Source organism: Dichomitus squalens (assembly GCF_000275845.1).
Source record: "Dichomitus squalens LYAD-421 SS1 unplaced genomic scaffold DICSQscaffold_34, whole genome shotgun sequence".
NCBI lineage: Eukaryota > Fungi > Basidiomycota > Agaricomycetes > Polyporales > Polyporaceae > Dichomitus > Dichomitus squalens.
In genome coordinates, this window is record NW_006766916.1 from 25055 (window position 1) to 42993 (window position 17939).

The 17939-nt window shown below is 55.6% G+C and overlaps 8 protein-coding genes across 8 annotated transcripts; 5 read left to right on the top strand and 3 right to left on the bottom strand.

Annotated features, from left to right (window-relative positions):
• Nucleotides 1-2057: 2057 nt before the first annotated feature.
• Nucleotides 2058-2635, bottom strand: DICSQDRAFT_172518 (uncharacterized protein; the record flags this gene model as incomplete). The annotated part of the gene is made up of 3 exons (XM_007368269.1): nt 2058-2195; nt 2264-2368; nt 2429-2635. The coding sequence occupies 3 exons, from the start codon at nt 2633-2635 to the stop codon at nt 2058-2060; spliced, it is 450 nt and encodes a 149-aa protein (XP_007368331.1).
• A 1752-nt stretch (nt 2636-4387) lies between these two features.
• Nucleotides 4388-6220, top strand: DICSQDRAFT_156529 (uncharacterized protein). Its single transcript, XM_007368270.1, has 4 exons — nt 4388-4533; nt 4627-4982; nt 5044-6130; nt 6208-6220. The coding sequence occupies exons 1-3, from the start codon at nt 4443-4445 to the stop codon at nt 5569-5571; spliced, it is 975 nt and encodes a 324-aa protein (XP_007368332.1). The 5' UTR covers nt 4388-4442; the 3' UTR covers nt 5572-6130; nt 6208-6220.
• Nucleotides 6221-6728: 508 nt separating this feature from the next.
• Nucleotides 6729-8190, top strand: DICSQDRAFT_128591 (uncharacterized protein; the record flags this gene model as incomplete). Its single annotated transcript, XM_007368271.1, has 6 exons — nt 6729-7023; nt 7125-7147; nt 7309-7500; nt 7549-7662; nt 7684-7719; nt 7924-8190. 6 exons carry the CDS (start codon nt 6729-6731, stop codon nt 8188-8190), a joined length of 927 nt encoding a protein of 308 aa, XP_007368333.1.
• A 789-nt stretch (nt 8191-8979) lies between these two features.
• On the bottom strand, nt 8980-9879 carry DICSQDRAFT_128592 (uncharacterized protein; the record flags this gene model as incomplete). The annotated part of the gene is made up of 3 exons (XM_007368272.1): nt 8980-9222; nt 9511-9666; nt 9718-9879. The coding sequence occupies 3 exons, from the start codon at nt 9877-9879 to the stop codon at nt 8980-8982; spliced, it is 561 nt and encodes a 186-aa protein (XP_007368334.1).
• Nucleotides 9880-11194: 1315 nt separating this feature from the next.
• DICSQDRAFT_172522 (uncharacterized protein) lies at nt 11195-12162 on the top strand (the record flags this gene model as incomplete). Its single annotated transcript, XM_007368273.1, has 5 exons — nt 11195-11239; nt 11309-11472; nt 11603-11717; nt 11865-12057; nt 12125-12162. The coding sequence occupies 5 exons, from the start codon at nt 11195-11197 to the stop codon at nt 12160-12162; spliced, it is 555 nt and encodes a 184-aa protein (XP_007368335.1).
• A 226-nt stretch (nt 12163-12388) lies between these two features.
• DICSQDRAFT_172523 (uncharacterized protein) lies at nt 12389-13553 on the bottom strand (the record flags this gene model as incomplete). Its single annotated transcript, XM_007368274.1, has 2 exons — nt 12389-12795; nt 12857-13553. The coding sequence occupies 2 exons, from the start codon at nt 13551-13553 to the stop codon at nt 12389-12391; spliced, it is 1104 nt and encodes a 367-aa protein (XP_007368336.1).
• Nucleotides 13554-14291: 738 nt separating this feature from the next.
• Nucleotides 14292-15258, top strand: DICSQDRAFT_66117 (uncharacterized protein; the record flags this gene model as incomplete). Its single annotated transcript, XM_007368275.1, has 4 exons — nt 14292-14559; nt 14644-14790; nt 14870-15070; nt 15128-15258. The coding sequence occupies 4 exons, from the start codon at nt 14292-14294 to the stop codon at nt 15256-15258; spliced, it is 747 nt and encodes a 248-aa protein (XP_007368337.1).
• A 1340-nt stretch (nt 15259-16598) lies between these two features.
• DICSQDRAFT_66121 (GroES-like protein) lies at nt 16599-17939 on the top strand (the record flags this gene model as incomplete). The annotated part of the gene is made up of 5 exons (XM_007368276.1): nt 16599-16870; nt 16935-17013; nt 17066-17261; nt 17326-17753; nt 17820-17939. 5 exons carry the CDS (start codon nt 16599-16601, stop codon nt 17937-17939), a joined length of 1095 nt encoding a protein of 364 aa, XP_007368338.1.

Genomic DNA, 17939 nt, shown 5'->3' on the forward strand with positions numbered 1-17939 from the left:
AATCTAGACTCACCCACGTCATCCGTGCTTCCTTTTAGTGCGGTGTCTATTCGACGTTTCGGCCTGCAAGCGCGACTACGATGCTCCTTTGGAGCATCGGACCATTTAGACCGCCGAAGATCCCGCATCAGGTCATAGGCTTCCCGAGATCTGCGCACACTCCGTTGTAGCATCGCTGAGCAGGCACGAAGACGGATATTGTAGAAGCACTGGAGCGGGGTGGAAAGTACATGGGTACAGAAATGGAACCGCCTTAGTGTCGATTGTAATGTTCTGACTAACAGGCTGCGCAGCATATTGCATGCGCCATTTCCGTATGCTGATCCTCCCTGATGAACTTAGCGGACATGCTGACACGATAAGTCGAAGCTCTTAAAAGCCGTCGTTTCCTCAGTCGCCGTGAGCTGGAATCCAAATAGGTTTCCTTCAAAAAAATGCGCTTGAAGGCTCTCTAAACTCCCTGGTAATCTTGGCATTGGGGGAGGTGGTTCCAAGGACCACGTCGAGACGCTTGTTGCGATCTGGCAGAAGGTTCGTACTCAGCCCCGAGCCTATACCGTGAACCATCCTCCTCCACGCCTCTGCCCAGCCTGTCACGGCCAGTCTCGCCAGAAGCATGGCGAGAATGGACCGGGCGATAGGATCATGGTCGAAGGTGGTCCCAAGTGCATCTGCGTCTTCCACGCAAGCAGGGTATACCAAATCAGGGGACTGGTAGGCGTGAGTCTGACTGCTGCGGGAAATAGCTGGACGTCGATTGCCCATAGCGTTCTAACGTATCGACGTGGCAGATGTTGCATCACCCTACGTCGCTCGCTGACCACCACCGCAGCACATCATCACGTAGTAGCAGGGGACGCGAAGAGCACTCGCCAGAGCTACGCTTCAGAAAACATGAACCCCTGACATGATGCCAGAGTGATTGCCAAGAGGGTTCTGGATGAACAAATGGATCCAGGCGATAGGTGCGATGAGATGCTGTGATGCTCGCACTTTGTGACGACCCTTATACCATCCTGAGTGCGAACCGATCTGAACGGTCCGACTTCTGCTTCCGCTCTGTCGCACACCCCAACGACTGCAATCGAACAGGGACACAGGGAGGACAGCGAAAGACACCGTAACGATGTTGAGATATTTGATGACACACCTGAAGTTGGACTCGTGCTAAGCACTGGGCATGCAGGAAGCGTTTCGCTGGGGGAGCTGAAGGTGAGATGTGTTGGGGTACGCAAAGAGCTTGTTGCGTAATAGCGATCCTCACATTCCCTCCAAGGAAACGTTAGAGGATGGGCAGTCGCCGAACGCCAAGCAAACTCACTAACTCGTTCTATCGTTAGCACCAAAAATCTCTGCGATCCTGGGAGATGTGCCGCGAACTACTTTGATGCGTACATGGTAAACGGCAACAAAGATTATATTTTGTCCAGTCATATCTGCGCAGCAGAAGTGCGATTAGCGAAGAGCACAGTGGCAGAACAAGGCACAAACCTCAGCAACGCAACTATTCGATTTGGATGAGCAGTCTTCCGTCGCGGACATAACACGGACAAACAACTACCGCCACATAGGTCCGGGCCCCTTCGTACTACGGCATACAGTGACTAGGACGTAAGTCAGAGAGAGGAGTGATATCTGCACCGACCGACGCAACCATCCTCGCTGATCAGTGTACAGAACAGTGACGGCTTCGACGCAATGATAGACGCAGTCCATTGCGTTGCCCTCGGGTACGATCGAGACACTATCACTTTATTGGTGGTAAGTACGTACAGTTACTGGATACATTGATGGTAAAATAAGTAATGCTGACAACAGAGACGGTCTAGCCACTATGCTGCGGGCGTGGGATGGGAGATGGGGTGCCAGACGCGGATGTTTACTGGAACATGCGATATCGATTGACTATATAGCTCTTACTGTACTAACAGCGATTAGGTATTGAGTAGTGTATAAATTGATTGTGTTCCTGCCACAACCGGTGTCCTCGGTTATCCAGCGGAGGCGATGGCACGTAGCCTCGAAGCACCTTCCCAGTACCGCAAGAAGGCGATGGACTACTTGGCGAGCATCACTTCAGCCTGAATGATGCCTCCGCCATAGACGATGAGACCTGTCAGAATCAGATCCTGGAGCGTGTAGTGCTGGGGCCAGAGATTCGGGGCGGGCGGATGACCGGCAAACCGTACCGACTCCTATAATGGAGAATACATGAAAGAACGTGAGTGCAAGAGCCCCTCCGAGAAGGCAGAAAACGACGGACGCGGATGAAACGATCGAACGCATTGGCAATTGCCTTTACCGGCGGGATGACATGTCCCAGAAGGCGGATATCCTCCTTGAAGCCCATGTTCTCGAAACCCGCCCACTACGAAAGAGGTATTCAGTCGTCAGGAAGCAACGACTGAAATTCAGAACAGGTTCTCACCGTGATCCTGAGCGTGCACCTAGACACTCCTAACTTCGCAAGTTTTTCGTGCGCAATATCAATAACAGGATACTGTGCACGTATCGCGTGGTCGGACAGGGTGGCGAGGGCAGCTAGGGGGACTCCGCGACCAGAATGATCGGCGATGGGGATACGGTCAGACAAGCTTGCTCCGGATGGACGAGATTGAGGAAGGACAGCAACCATCTCTATTAGGGTATGGCCGAGGCTTGAAAAGCTTCGTACGAGAGGGTATAGCAAACGCGAACCAGTCGAGAACGAGTACCAGGAAAGAGCCTGAGGGACCAGGTGAACGCATCTTCTCATTAATACTACCAGGGAGAGTACACCAAAGTGAAGCGAGGGAGCAAAGCCCATTGGCGTCCACAAACGAGAGAACGGAGCTGCCAAAGCGCATAACTCGAGGCAGACATAACAGCGCCAGGTGAGGTATTACGCGTGCGTCGATGAGCCGAGGGAGCGTCTCAGGGTGGCAAAGCGAGCAGACAGAAAGGTCTAAGCACAGAGAAAGACAAGCCGAACGAAATGCAGGGTGTTGCCATCATGCGTGCCGCCAAAGCTGGATCGCAAAGACGCTTGGGTCACAAAGCGGCACACCCAGCCTTCTGTGTCTAGTAAAATGGTGAGACCACGCAGCGCGTAATACAAAAGGGAAGAAGTACCGGTACCCTAGGAGACTGTCAAGAATCCGAGTGGACGGGCGGGACAGAGTATGGAGAGCGGTCGAGGACGAAGCGCGCGAGACGTCACCTGTGTGGCATAAAGGAAGCCATCCGTCTCTCTTGCGGCCAGTTCGAAGAACTCTCATCAAAGTGACTTTGCAGATAGATAAGCACAAAGATGTCTGCAACAGCCGTCCTCCAAGGGCAAGTTTGTATGTTGGTGTCAGAGGGATCTTGCTAGTCAGTTTCCCTCGGGAGAGTGGGTAATAGCGTCTTCTGTGCACGCCGCCCGTTGAGCTTCCTTATGCATAAGGGACAGATAGCAAGTTCAAATTGGCAAAGCAAAAAATGAAGCGCAGACATAAAGCAGAAAGCAAGCCCAAGTGTTGAGCAGGAATGGCACCCTAGTACATGGGGGCGGCGTAACGTCCTCGAGGCTCAAGTACGAGTACCAGTCACGCTGGAGTCTGATCCTCCACCCAAGGAGACATCACAGACGGAGAAATAGAGCCGGTGTGTGAAGCGAGAGAAACGCGTAAGCCATGTCGAGGACCTAGTCCCATAGCGTGAGGTGCCTCGAGTCCAGGGTTATCGAGTCTTTGGTAGACGTCAGAAACGAGTCCCACGCCCAAGCCTCAGTCTTTATTTGCGCTTGTTAGGATCCGAGGCCCTCGCCTTTCCTTTCTGGGCGGTCATCCTACGGAGCGCCCGGTTGATAGCAGTTTCCTCCAAGACATTGTGGATAGAAAAGTTGAGGAACGCCTTAGACGGTGGTGGGATGACCGTCAAAATAATTAATCTTATCATCATAACGAATGCCTAGCGGGGCTGGTACTCTTTTTTTACGGCTTTCCATTGATGGAGAGTACACCATCCAGCCTTGACAGCTGTTCCATACACTCTTTTCTCCGTTGAACTTACAATACATATGTTCCTATTATTGGGAGTGCGGAAAGGGACATCTTCAGAAGTTGCTAGCATGCCTGAGACAGGACGCAAGGGACGAGGGTAGCATAGAGGTCCAAAAGGTGGGCTATAGCCTCTAAATCCTTACGTCAAGCCATCAGCATCAAGGGTCGAAATGGAATGGGATGTCTAGACCACGCGGGGAAATGGCAAGGAATGATATGGTCCGGAAGTGAGTCAAGGGATTGTTTGCGGTTGTTAGGATTCCAAGCCTCCACCTTCCCGTTTTGTGCACGTTGGCGCTGGGGGAGCTTATGTAATAGGACTGAGGGGATGAGAGGCGCCGAGAGGTTTGTCTGCTCCCACCGCTACTCACCGCCCATTCCGCCGCTGCCAACTGACATTCGCCTGTCTTCAAGCCGTCCATGGAATCTCTCAACCTCAACAACCTCGCAAGCTCTCTTCCGTCGTCCAGCTATGCCAATGCAGAGAAGGAGCTCACAAACAACTTCAGAGGTACGCGTCCCGCCGTATCTCGCCCTCATCCGTGCATCTACATCCTCGCATATCGTCCACGAGCACTAATCCACCCAATCCTACCACCTACAGCTGCTGCTCTTAGCCTAACGACACTCTTCCGCTCCTCCAAGACTGCCTCCAAACGCGCATACAATGCCGGATACGCCGCAGCATGCCACGACCTCCTCAATATGATTCAGCAGGGCGTCTCTACCGACGCCGACCCATCCCGCGAAGTCACCATCGGTCGCATCATGGACTACATCGAGGCTCGTCTTGAGGCAATTAGGGCCCGCGAGGAAGAGGAAGACGAGGAGGAAGAGAAGGAGCGTGTCGCCAAGGGTGGTCCCGCTCCCGTCCCCGGTCCGAGCGGTACCACATCGTTCAAGCCTGTGGCGAAACCGTCCACTCCGACTGCTCCATCTATACCTCTACGACGAGACCAGGTACCTTTATGCTCCCTCTGCTCGACGCACCCATCTTCTCAACGCCAAGTTATTTGTGTAGCAGCCTGTCGCGCCTCCGACGCCGTATACTCCATCTACTATGGAAGGGCAACGTCCCTATGTTGCGCACGCTCTCGCGTCCCCTACCCCTTCCACGTTATCCCTCCGTCCTGCTTCTACAACAGCTATGCAGTCTCTGTCTCGCGCGCCTCTCTCCAAGTCGCGTTTGTCCGTGAACCCGAAGGACCTCTCCTCCCTGCCTCTACCTGCTGCTCCGATGTCCTTCACGTTCCAGCCTCCAGCAGTCGCTGAAGTCTCCATCAACCCTGACTCGGAACTGCTCTCCTTTCCTGCCGCAGCTGCGAGCACGCCGTTGAAGCGGAGGCGAGAAGCGATGAGCGCCGATTCCCCTGCTTCTGCGAACGCCGATGGCGCTGCAGGTGGCAGCGCCGGGACGAGCACGAGCCGCCGGCGGACGCGGAGCTGGCGTGGGGACCAGGCGCAACATCAGCACCGCGCCGACAATCATGGGGAGGCCATGGAGGTTGAGGAGGAAGGGCCGCAGCGGAAGCGCGTCGCGCGCCGATGAGGTACTCCTATCCTTCATCCTCCTTCCAGTCATCTCTCTTCGGATCTGTCGCGCTGCGGTCTTGAAGGTGATGGGTGAATATTTGCACAAGGGTCAGTTGGGGGCATCGTGGTGATCTGGTGTCGGGTCGAGTAGGAGAAGGACCTCGGGTTGACTAGACGAAGCACGCGTGACACATTATGGTATGCACTCCCTCCATTTTCACATTCGCATTCGCCTTCCCATTCGGGACCCTTTCGCACACAACTTAGTTTCGAGTAGCATCTCCGCCCGTTCTGCGCAATCTTTAACCCCCTCGACTCCGCAACGAGTAGTAGTACATCATACAGTTTGCATCGCGTCATGATTGTATCGTATAGCCATATGTTTTGCGTGTTACTCTATGTCCAATCTTTCGGCGACCATGACAGCAATTGTACAACACGTTCATCGCACCTCACACGCGGACGTCCTTCGGCTTGCGCCGCGGACTGCGAGGAGCATCACCAGCGAGAGGCGGAGTATTGCGACTGTGCGCACGGTGCTTCAGGCCGGTGCGCACTCGGGGATTGTTGCTCTGGTGAGTTCTCTTGCCGCTTCACGTGTACATTCCCCATATATCCCTTAGGCTAATGTGCTTTGCCCTTACTACCACAGTACTTCGATGTTTGTTTATCCACCGGTCAAGAATTTGGGAGTTACCTCTACGTATGATAATGAGGAAACTACCAACGATTGTCTGGAAATCTCTTCAAGGCTTGTATACCCTGGTGAATGAACAGCTGGTGAAGACAGATAGCGTTGCGTGCTCGTTCCAATCGGGTTTGCTTGCTCGTCTGGTCTGCAACTCCAGCCTCCCGCCCTAGCGGGAGGATGACGGGACCCAGGGGCTGACCACGATCCTGTTCGGCGCGTAATCAGGCGTCGATAACCTACTGAAACGGACAGAAGAATCGTGTTCATGACCAGGAGGCTAACAAATCGTGCTGCCAGTGTTGCGCCCGAAAGGGATCTGTGATCGTCGGATCGTGCCTGCAGCCGTCGGGAAGGGAGATCCAAAGCATCGTGCGCTCTAGAGCTGGACCTGTCAACCTCACCGTCATAGCCCACCCAAGTTCCCGTGTATTGCCTCGTGCACGACGATTACTTGAGCTGTCAACACAGACCCTTGCACCATTATGGCCAAACAGGACGACTCCCGGAATCTACGTCCGCTCGTCGAGGAGTATCTCGCAGTCTTCGACGAGCCCCTATATCACCATCTGGATATTCCATCATGGGTTCTCGCTGTCTCACCAAGTGCCGCTTCGGGCCATCTCTTCACCGTGCGCAAGCTCATCCGAGCCATGTACAATACTGCTGCCAACCTCCGCCTTGAGGACGGGGAACGATACGTTTTAACTACAGTCTGCGCCTGTGCGGACAACGCCAAGAAGAAGCTTTCGCCGGAGGCCCAGAACGACGCGCTCGCACGTGGGTTAGCACGTCTCGCGTCCATTTAGACGATGTACCTGCTCTGGCCATGTAAGTGACACTCCTTATTCATCATGACCGTGGCTTGTAACCCCCGCCAGTCTATTCGCGGCAGATGGAGTCCGTGCGTTGGGCCGACGCTTACGATTTTGATGACGGACCGCGCGCTTCCGAGACTGAAGAAACGTTGGACAATCCCTTATCCCAGCAGCGTCGGGACAGGATGCGAGCGGGAGTCAGTGTTTTGGTTAAATCAAGCACATTCTTATCCTCATAAGGTCGTAGGTCCTTCGACGGGACGGCCACAAATGCGCTCTCACCGGTCGCCCCGAAGCCGGCTACTGGGCCTTGTATCAATGGGAACACCCCGAGGCTGAAGTGCCCGGACCCATCTGGGACACAGTAGGAGCCGCACATATCTTCAAGTGCCCCTTTATACATTGTCTGCCCATTTTGACAACAACGATCAGGTACGTCGTAAGCCGAAGTTTACCCTCTTCGTAGACTCATATACACGTGTTGCAGGGCGAGCCTCTGGCTGGGATTACCCTGGATATTCTCCGCCGCTATGCTCAGCTCTCGGACGAGTGCATCGGGGGCATGGCGGTCATCGACAGGCAGGAGAACGCTATATCGCTTGTGCGTCTTTGCCTCACGCAGTTCCACACCTTCGGATTCTGCTTGGCACCCACGGAGGTCTGTATCTGTATCGCACTGTCACCAAGTATTGCTCGCTCATTCTCGCAATCCTGATGCGTTCCTCAATTGGCCGAAGATACGTACGAAATCAAGGATTACTCTAGATTCGTGTGTCACGTCGGAGTCCCGACGACCATCACCTTTCGAGACTATAGCGTCAGCGACGATGTTGGCAGCGGCCAATCTCAATATTCATCGCAGGTCAGGCAGTACGATGGTACAGATGCATCTGCTAGCCAGTTTCCGAGCCGTCAACTCTTACGGTTACACGCTACTTTGGCCGGCATTCTACACGAGAGCAGTGCGGCGAAAATGTTCGCCCAATTGATGGGTCGTTACACGGATCTCTTCCGTGGTTCATTAGATCCCCCCACGGCGACCGGTGGCCGAGAAGAGGTTCCGGAGGAGGTTTCGGAAGAGCGGCCGGGCAAGCGCTATCGGTCGGCGCTGTCTGTCGCAGTAATCTGACCTAATCCCTCAGACAAGTTCTTGAGGTTCCTACGAGCTGTGCAGATATGAGTAGAATGGTGCTTGAGGACATATCGCTACTTTCGAGTGATTGATGTACAGTGTATGGAGCAGAATATCGAACTCTCCCGCGTGGTTCCCGCGCATTGTTGGCAGGCTTGCTGGGCTCTAGCGGCGCCGCTTGGCCATTCGATGTCTTATTATCACCCGATAGGGACCATCCGTCCCGCAAATCTCCTAGTCAAATTGATGCGACCAGGAGGGGTTCCGGATTGAATACAAAGGAGAGGAGGCGTGTTCGATTCGGTTCAGAGATTGGCACTCAACTAGGTTTCCCTCTCGGCCGCATAGCGAACTAGTGCGTGTGCGGCTCAAGGTTTCCCTATTGCTCCAACCTACTCTATTCACTTAGAGCATCGTGTACTGGCGTCACTGACAATCGCTATCAAGCGCACTTCAGTGTGAGGCATGCAAAACATGTCAAATTCAAACTGTCAGTCAACTTTCCAAAAATTTTCCCGCCTGCCACAAGAGTAGGAATGCTGATTTGTCGCGACACTCGCTAAGAGCAGTGAAGCGTTATTATCAAGGTGTGTCGTTCAAAAGGTCGCCGGGGATCGTACACTACATCACTGCGACAAACCGCGACAATCGATCATGCTTTAACTGCCTCTCCCCCACTTCCTCCTCAGGAGCCTCTGCTTGCACACCGGCCGCTGCGGAGGTATCCAAAGGAACGGCGTAGGGGTCATTGTAAGTGCCGCAGAGACCGACTGAATGGACAAATGTCTACCCTGCACCGCTCTCGCGGAGAACACCGGCCAGAACGTGTAGCCGTGAGAGTTCACGGCTCGAGAGTTTGCTGACGTCCGTACCCCAATCTTCGCCCTGCTTAGACGATGAACCCTTGGCAGGGTCGCCACCACGATCATAGTTGACACCGTGGTCCTGGAAGGCGATGGTTGTCGGATCTCCTATGGCATTTAAAGATAAGATCTGGGCGTAGTCCTTGACTTCGTAGGTGTCTTCGTCCTGTGAAAATATGCGTTGGGAACTTGAGCAGACAGAATTCAGGAACTGCGCGAATGCAGATAGAGACCTCCGTGGGTATAAAGCAGGATCCAGAATTTTGAAAGTCTCTGAGACAATCAAACGAAATTGATATGGTGTTCTCTTGTCTGTTGATTTAGTCCAGGTCCTGGATGCGGTCCTCTGAGGGTTCGGCATAGCAAAGGAGAAGGTCTCAAAAGTAGCCCCGTCGGGAATTGATACTGGAATGCGAATAAATTATCAAGAAGGCGACTTCAATCTACAACGTACCAAGCCAATAACGTCGAATGAGCACTTGTAAATATGTGCCGCTCCTACCGTGTCCCAGCGGGGTCCATGCCCTTCTGCCTCGGGATGATCCCACTGGAACGGAACCCAATAACTGACTTCATGGCAACCGGTCAGGGGGCCGTCCCGTCGAAGGACCTACGATCCTATATGAGATGAAGGAAACGCTGACTTTGCATCGTCACTTACCCCTGTGCGCATCGTTATTCCGACGCCTCTGGGATGCAGGGTCATCCAGTCTTTTCCCCGTCTCAAATCTGGGCGGTCCATCGTCGTGATCATAGTCTTCTTCACAGCGCACGGACTCCAGCTGCCGTGAGAAGACTGGCAAAAGGTCACAAGCATGGCCATGACGAACAAGAAGGGTTACGCACAAGACCAGAGCAGATGCATCGTCCAATGGGCCGCCGTCCGTGCTAGCCCGCGTGCTAGAGCGTCGTTCTGGGCCTCCAGCGAAGGTTTCTTCTTGGGCTCGTCCACACAGGCCAGACCGCCGTCAATACATATCGTTCTCCGTCTTCAAGGCGGAGGTCCGCGGCGTTGTCGTACATGTCTCGGATGAGCTTGCGAACGGTGAAGAGATTGCCGGAGGGGGCACTTGGTGAGACGGCTAGGGTGCAAGATGGAATGTCTGATAGAGGGGCTCGTTGAGGACCGCGAGATATTCCTCGACAAGGCAACGTAAATCCTGGGTGTTGTTCTGTATATCTGGATTGCATTTTCTGCAGCTCAAGTAAAGGGCGGGAAATGTCACGTTGTGCACGAGGCGAGACGCAGGAGTTGTGTGAGCGGGTGTCTATATGGCTATCGTTTATGAGTTGAAAAATCAGCGCGAGTTGGGTCGATGTGATATACAGACTACGAGTGATTGGGTGTTCTCCAAACGAGTATGGCGTAGTGGAGCATAAGTGGCATATCCGAATCCCCAAGCCCACGACTCTGAAGTTCCGCCGTGTAGGTATCAGCGCCTAAGTCCTAGTGCACAGCCCGGTAGGGACCATCCCTGCAGGCGACCTGCTACCTCAAGGCGAATTCCACTATATGCACATGTCCACTATATGCACATGCATCGCACACACGGCAGGGAATCGTGCGTGTTCGATGGGCAAAAAGCCGATGAAGAGGAGACGCACAAGATAAACACTTTGTAGAAATGTCGTCTCGCCAACGGTTGCCTCTTTGCATCAAATTCCCCTCAACCGAAAACGACTGGATTGCTGCCATAACAGTATCCTCCTCGGATGCAATTGCAAATGGTGATCATGATGGGTAAATCCGGCTGAACCGAATTTCGCAATCCACGACAGTGCACAGGACTTACTCAAACGTTTTGGTCGTCCTCAGACTTCGCGAATGCCTCCGACCATCCGACTGCAACGTGCTTCTTGACGCCAAACACTGGTTGGACAACAAGAAAAAGCACCGGGACGGGATATAGGCCCATAGCCGTTAATCCCTTACTGCTCGAGGCCAACACGTTGTCCGCCGTCCCTGGATCCGATGACAGCATCGCAGTCGCCCACGAACCTTGGCTCCTCCCCGTCGCAGGCCATAAAGGCCTCACCGTCTTGCCCTCATCCCCCATCTCTTCCCTCACATACACTGCCGTCCTCCTTAACCTTGTAACACGCTGCAGAGTAGCCGACCACTACCAGCCACCTGAGACATGGCATCCATCAACGGTTTCCGCGTTGCACTCTACGTCGTCCTGGTACGCCTCATGGCTCACAGTAGAAAGGATCGGGCAATGCTGACCTTGTCGAACGACTTCTTTCTCCAGTGGCTCTTCTCCGCCGTCCTACTTGGCCTGACGGCCACGCGGCTCCATTATACGCTCTTCCTCCCGCCTTTCGACCCGCTGAATAGCGGAAAGCCATTCTACGACCCCATTGTCGCCGAGCTGCTCGTCACCTCCATCCTTGCGCTTTTCTGGTCGTCCTACATGTACGTCATGGCCGTGTCTGTCCCGAGCTGGTCAGCTCCATGAAGCCCGCGCTGTCGTCCGAGTCTGGGAAAGATTGCGGGGCTCACCCTGTGTTTCTGCGCGCTGACGTCTTATCGCTGCGCCTGACAGCATCCACGTTATCCACCGAAGCTACGACTACGGCAGGTTTTCGAGCTTTGCCGCCGAGCTCCTTGGGCTCATGGCCCTCTTCACGCTATTCCTGGTTGGCGCGGCGATCTCCTCGGTACGTCCACTGTCCTGTTTCTCCTCCACCATCTGCCCCTCCATCACCTCCTTGCCCTTCCCTTCTCTCCAAAACTGCCGCCTCCCACCTCTGTTTCCTTCTCAGACGTTACCTAGAGACAAAGGCTGATGCACGTCCACCTAACAGACGTTCTGGGGCGACCTGTTCTGGTGCCACGAATTCTGGCAATGTCGCCTGCTGACCGCGCTCGTCGCGTTCGCGTGGATGTGCTGGGTGATGACCTTTGCGCTCATCGTCATCTCCGTCCTATTCGCTGTTGCCAACTCGGCGTTCTTCCACCCGCTCCACGGCCGGTACGACCCGCACTCGAGCTTCTTCGGTGCGTCTCTTCTTTATCTTCTTTCTCGCTCTCGGGTCGTGTTGATGATATGGGACGTCATGCACAGGAGGAAACCGCAAGGACCGTCGCTCGCGCTGGTGCTGAGTATCGAGGGCGTCTGAGCGTATGGGAAGGACCTGGGGATCGGCTTAGACTTCGCTCTGGCTCTGGCTCGATTTGATCCGTCCATGGAATTTGGGTTCTACTGCATTGTATCCACGCGCGAGCTCCTGTAATATACAACCTCTGCATAGCATGATGACTGATGAGAACACAAACATACGCGCGAGATTCAACGTAGACCCAGCGACGCACCTAGCGAGCGCACGCGCTATCGCACCAAACTCCTCAAGGTTCTCCTCCCCTCCCTATCCTCACTACTCTGCCCCTTCAGACCCCCCTGGCTCGTCAACTCCTCTCCAGGAACCTTCTGCCTGAGCGCCTTGTCCGTCCTCAGCGGGGGCAAGCCCAAGTTCGCAAACAGCGCCCCGAATCCCTCCCGCCTCCCCTTCTCTACGCCTTCCCTGTCGACATCCATCTGCCACAGCGGCTGCCCGCGCCGGAGAAACGCGCCCTCGCGGGGCTCGGCCTCAGGGGCGGAGACGAGGTAGCGTAGTTCCTCCGGGAACTCGGGGTTGGGAGTGATGGGCGAAAGGAGCTTGACGACTTTGATCTTGACGACGCGGTGGCCGCGCAGGCGCGGGTGTGCATCCGGGAAGAAAGAGCAGAGCGCGGTGCCTGCGTCACAGGCCTGCGTGTCACCAACGTGCCCTGACACGAGCGGAACGAGGGGACGCACCTAGCCAAGGGGATGGCGTCCTGTCTTGTCCGACCTTCCAGCTGAGGATGTTCGGCATGGGCGGGGTAGTGTGCAGCTTGTCGGCGCCCATAAACCACCACCAGTGCACCTTGCTCCCGAAGTCGATGAACCACGGCTGCCTGAAGCCGTGCACGACTTGCGCCTTCCTCCCCCCGCTCCGTTCGCCCAACACCTCCCGGCCCATCTCCGCCGCGCGCGCGAGCAGCTCTGGACTTACGAGCCCGTCGCGCAGGAGGACCTCGCGGTAGACCTGGTACGAGTCGCGTGCGGCGATGGTAGTCAGCGGGAGGTGCCATGGGAGCCCACGCTCGGAGTCGGAGAGGAGGTTCTGGGACTGGTTGAAGAGGTGAAGGTTTGGAGGGCCCCGGGGGATAACGCGGAAGCGGATCTCGCCGGCAGTAGGTGGAACAGGCCCTCCGGGGGCGTAGTAGTAGAAGTAACCGGCGAGACCGGCGGGGATGGGTTTGCCGTTGCCCAGGCGGAAGACGGCGAAGGGACGGTTGTGGTGTTTCCGATCGTTTGAGGAAGGGTAGGTGGAGGAGGAAAGTGAAGAGGAGGAGGCGTAGGCATCCCAGACGTGACAGTAGTCCTGGAGTGCAGGGAAGTGGACCCAATCTGCGTGTGAGAGGAAGGCGGGGTGGAGGGAGCGGATGGCGTGTTGGACGTAGTCTTCCATGGACTCATCTTTCGAGACAGGCTCTTGCGGAGTAGGTCGGAGCGCGGCGGCAGAGTGGGAGGCACGAGATAGTGTGCATGGTGATGATGATGCGTAGGATACGATACGTGCTGTTTTGCGGAGCAAGGAGAGGTGGCGTATCATTCGAGAGAGGAGTCTTCAACTGCGGTAGCAATGAGACTGAGCAGCTGAAGCGCAAGGCACTTGATGCCAAGAGAGCGTCAGGAATGAGCGGCTGGCAGAAGGAACCACGCAACTCACCTGGCGCGAGGTAAGGTAGGAAGGTCAAGGGGACACTTCCAAGGAATTCCGACACGGTAAGAGTCTGCTGATGAGCTCTCCCTATCACCTCTAAAAGATCATGTAGACGTACGACAGTCGATTTTGGAGGACTGAGGAGGGAGAGCTCGAAGGAAAGGAAGGCAGACCGCGGGCGTGAGCCAAAGTCGTTTTTGCGAGGAGACAGCGACGAAGATTAGTAAGTTAAACGACCAGAGTGCCCAGGAGTCCAGCGGCGACAGACGGAGCGTCGAACCAGAGACCGCTCCTGCAAACGAGACACAGTTGAAGACGAGGTCGTCGTCGTCGTCTTCGTCGTCACTGTTCGAGTCTGCCGGGCAGTTCACCAAGCGCCCGCCTCTAGCGATCACGTGTGCTCCTCGAACGCGCTCACCGTCGTCGCGACGTCGCGCGGTTGTCTTCCAAGTTCCAACATTGACCTCGCTCCTTACCCTCATCATGTCCAAAGTCCTCCGCGTCCCTAAGCTCGACCTTCCCACTGTACTCGCTCAGCAGAACCCCCAAATCGACCTCCGCCTGGAGGCGTACGAAGTCTCCACCCGTAACTTCCTCAAAGCTGTCTCCAACTACACCCAGCGCGCCGTCACAGAGATCACCAACCGAAAGAACGCTTTCGCAGCAGAAAAGAAGAAGATTGCGGAAAAGACGGCCCAGATCGAGACCGAGACGAACCAATGCAAGCTCAAGGAGATTGAGCTCATCGAAGGTGCGTCCCCACACACTCCCACTCGTGGTCGGGCCTGGGAAATGAAAACTGATGAATGATGATTGATGCTATTGCGATGCGCAGTGTTGGACAAGGAGCAAGCGGAGAAGAAGGAGAGCGAAGCCAGCGTTGCCGCCTTCCGCCGCCAACTCGCCTCTATCAAGGAGAAATGCGCCTCACTCGACGTCGAGATCGAGCAGCACCGCATCGTCGCTGCTAACCTCATGCGCGGTACGCCCCGTTTCTCCCTTTCATGCCCTGTGTGTTTTCTCTTTGCAATGTCCTGACTTATGCGCTCTGTCGCGCGCAGAACGAAAACGCGAAGAATCCATCCTGGGCGCGCACGCCTCCCGCGTGCAGCCTGAGCTGGTCGTGTGCGAGGACCGCCTCAAGTGCGCCATCGAGGGTATCGAAAGGGACAAGATCCTCGTCCGCTTCACCCACCTCGACCCCGCGGACCTTCAGCGCGAGTTCTCCCTCGTCGTCGACGTCTCGAGTCGATCCTATAAAGGTACGCCTCTCCTGCCCTCATTGTTGGTAACGAGTGCTAAATGGAGACTTCATGCAGTTCCGACCACGACGCCATTCCTACCAAACCTTCCGATACTCTTAGATGAGCTCAACGAGTCGCGCGACATATACGCGTTCATCCGACGTGTTCGAGAAGCGTTCCGGGAGCTCGCTGTGCAAGGGCGATAGTCCTCCCGCCACCCCGCCTCTCCGACCTGGACTTCGCCACCTTGCCCTCGCTCTATACCCTGGATGTACTCTACGCTTCCCGCGCAACTGTAATTGGCCCCTGCGCATCTGTATCCTATCGATGTATCTATGCTCTGTTTCTGATGGGTCTCCAACCCCGGGACAATTAGCTCGTCAGTCTGGGTTGGCGAAAGCTTCACATCGTCACCTTCAGACCTCGCTTGTCTACATATCGCGATCCGCGGACCCCAATACTTCACAAGGCAGTCACTTACGAGATCCTGCCGCAGGCTATTCGACGACTTCGCACTCCATTTGTCTAGTGCTTGTCCCCGTACCGAAGCTACGATCAGATACAATCTGCAGGAGCTACCCACACCTCTAAGATGTGGACCTGCGCATCGACTGATCATCTATCCAAGTGTTCTCATGCGCGCGCCGTAGGCGTCCTGGATATACTCTAACTCGCAGGGGTGACAGCTTGACACGTAGGTATGAATGAAAGTTGGGCTACAGGTATAATCGAAGTGGTTCCATGCCCCCTTGTAAGTGCAGTTCTGAGGCGATTCGAAAGGAAAGAGTTGATTCCTCGCCATTTGAACCAACTCTGACTACCCTAAGGCCCAGTTTGCAATTCTGTTATCGATTCGGCACTGGATGGGCGCCACGAAAGGGAGAGCTAATTATAGAAGAGATCAGACTGGCACCTCTCGAATCGCATCGAGTCGCCATCTTTGACTAATACCCATTCTACTCCAGCTGGGACTAAGCTGGAGACCTGTGCGCGATTTCCATCGTTCTGAACAGATCCCCGCCGAATGTCGAATCTCTGCACACAAGATCATGGCATGCACGCAATCGACATGATCACCGCTCAGTGGCCACTTAGAATCGAGTCTCGAAACCGTCTGTCGTATGTACCTCCGTCACCTTTCTCACACCAAGTGCAGGGTCCTCTACATGCTCGCAATTTCCGAGTTCGGAAATCCCGATCTTCCGGAGGGAGGCCATATCGCGATTGAGTGCCCCAGTCCGCCGCAATGAACTCTCCTGGAAGACGCAAAGAACGACATCGTACCCTTCCTTCTCCCCTCCAAGTAGCCCACAACAATGCCTAACCAGCCATTTCTGCCAATTTCAATACTGGAAGGCCACCAGGATCTCCGGATACTTTGTAATGGCTACTGAGCCACCTCAAGTCCGACGCCCTACCTGTTCTTGACGCTCAAGCTCAAACCCCCCGAAGCTTGGTATATAAAGCCGCCCGTCACAGGTCAAGTACACATTGACCCCACTCCGCCACCCAGTGCAACGAATCGACTTAAGCATTGCGACTCACTATGGCTCCTACCACCCAGAAAGCACTCGTCATCCCTGCCGCAAAGGCGCCCTTCCAGCTCGTTGCCGACTGGCCTGTTACTAAACCGGGTCCATCCGACGTTCTCATCAAGCTGGTCTCGGTTGCGCTCAATCCTGCAGACGCGTGGATCAAGGAATTTGGTGCCGGACCGCCGCTCGTGCCTGGCTACCCGTTCATCCTCGGGGACGATGGCGCGGGTGTCGTCGAGGAGGTGGGTCCTGAAGTAACTAATGTCGCGAAGGGGGATCGAGTGTGAGTGTCTGTTCCGGCTTGCGACCTTCGCTCAGGAAAGGTTATATGCCTCGTACCCGGACAGGTTAGTTGTTGGGGGATTCAACAATGACCGCGCGATGTTCAAGGAATACCTAACGTACCCCGCCCGCGAAGTCGTGAAGGTACGTGCTCTTCGTCAAGTCCACTCCGACGACTCAGCTCACCGGGTATCAGATTCCAGACAACCTCTCTTTTGACCAAGCAGCCACCGTCCCCCTCGCCTTCGCGACGGCTGTCACCCCCATCTGGGCATCTGGAGAAGGCGCCAATTCTGTTCGTTTCACTCCGCCATGGGAAGAGGGCGGTACGACCAAGTACGCAGGCAAGCCCGCGCTCGTCCTCGGAGGGTCGACCTCCGTCGGCCAATTCGGTGCGTTTTGCCACATACGCTCCTCCTCGCGGCCGCGCTTGACTCGCCTACCCCACCCCACCAGTGATCCAACTCGCGCGCTTGCAGGGCTTCTCGCCCATCATCGCGACCTCCTCCCTCAGGAATGCGGAGTTCCTCAAGTCGATCGGCGCGACCGACGTGCTCGACCGCTCTCTCTCCCCCGCCGACATCAAGAACGCGCTCTCGTCGCTCACGGGCGGCAAGCCGATCGAGTACGTCTACGACGCGTGGGGCCGAGACCGCGAGAGCGCGCGGGTCGGGTACAGCGTGCTCGCGCCCGGGGGCGCGTTTGCGACCGTCATCCCGCAGGAGCTGACGGACATCGCGGACCTCGTGGAGGAGAGCGAGAAGAAGGGCGAAGGCAGGCGTATCGGGCAGGCTTGGGCGACCTATGACACGCCGGGGAACAAGGAGCTCGGGGAGGAGATCTACAAGCGGCTGACGGGGTGGCTCGAGACGGGTGCGATCGTGGTATGTGGTACCGCACTTCTCCCTGTGAACTTGTGGGGCTGATTTACGTTCGATCGTGGTCGCTAGCCAAACAGAGTGGAGGTGCTCCCCAACGGGCTTGCGGGGGTCGAGACGGGGCTGCAGAGGATGTTAAAGGGACAGGTCAGCGGCGTTAAGCTCGTTGTGCATATTTCCGAGACCCCGTGA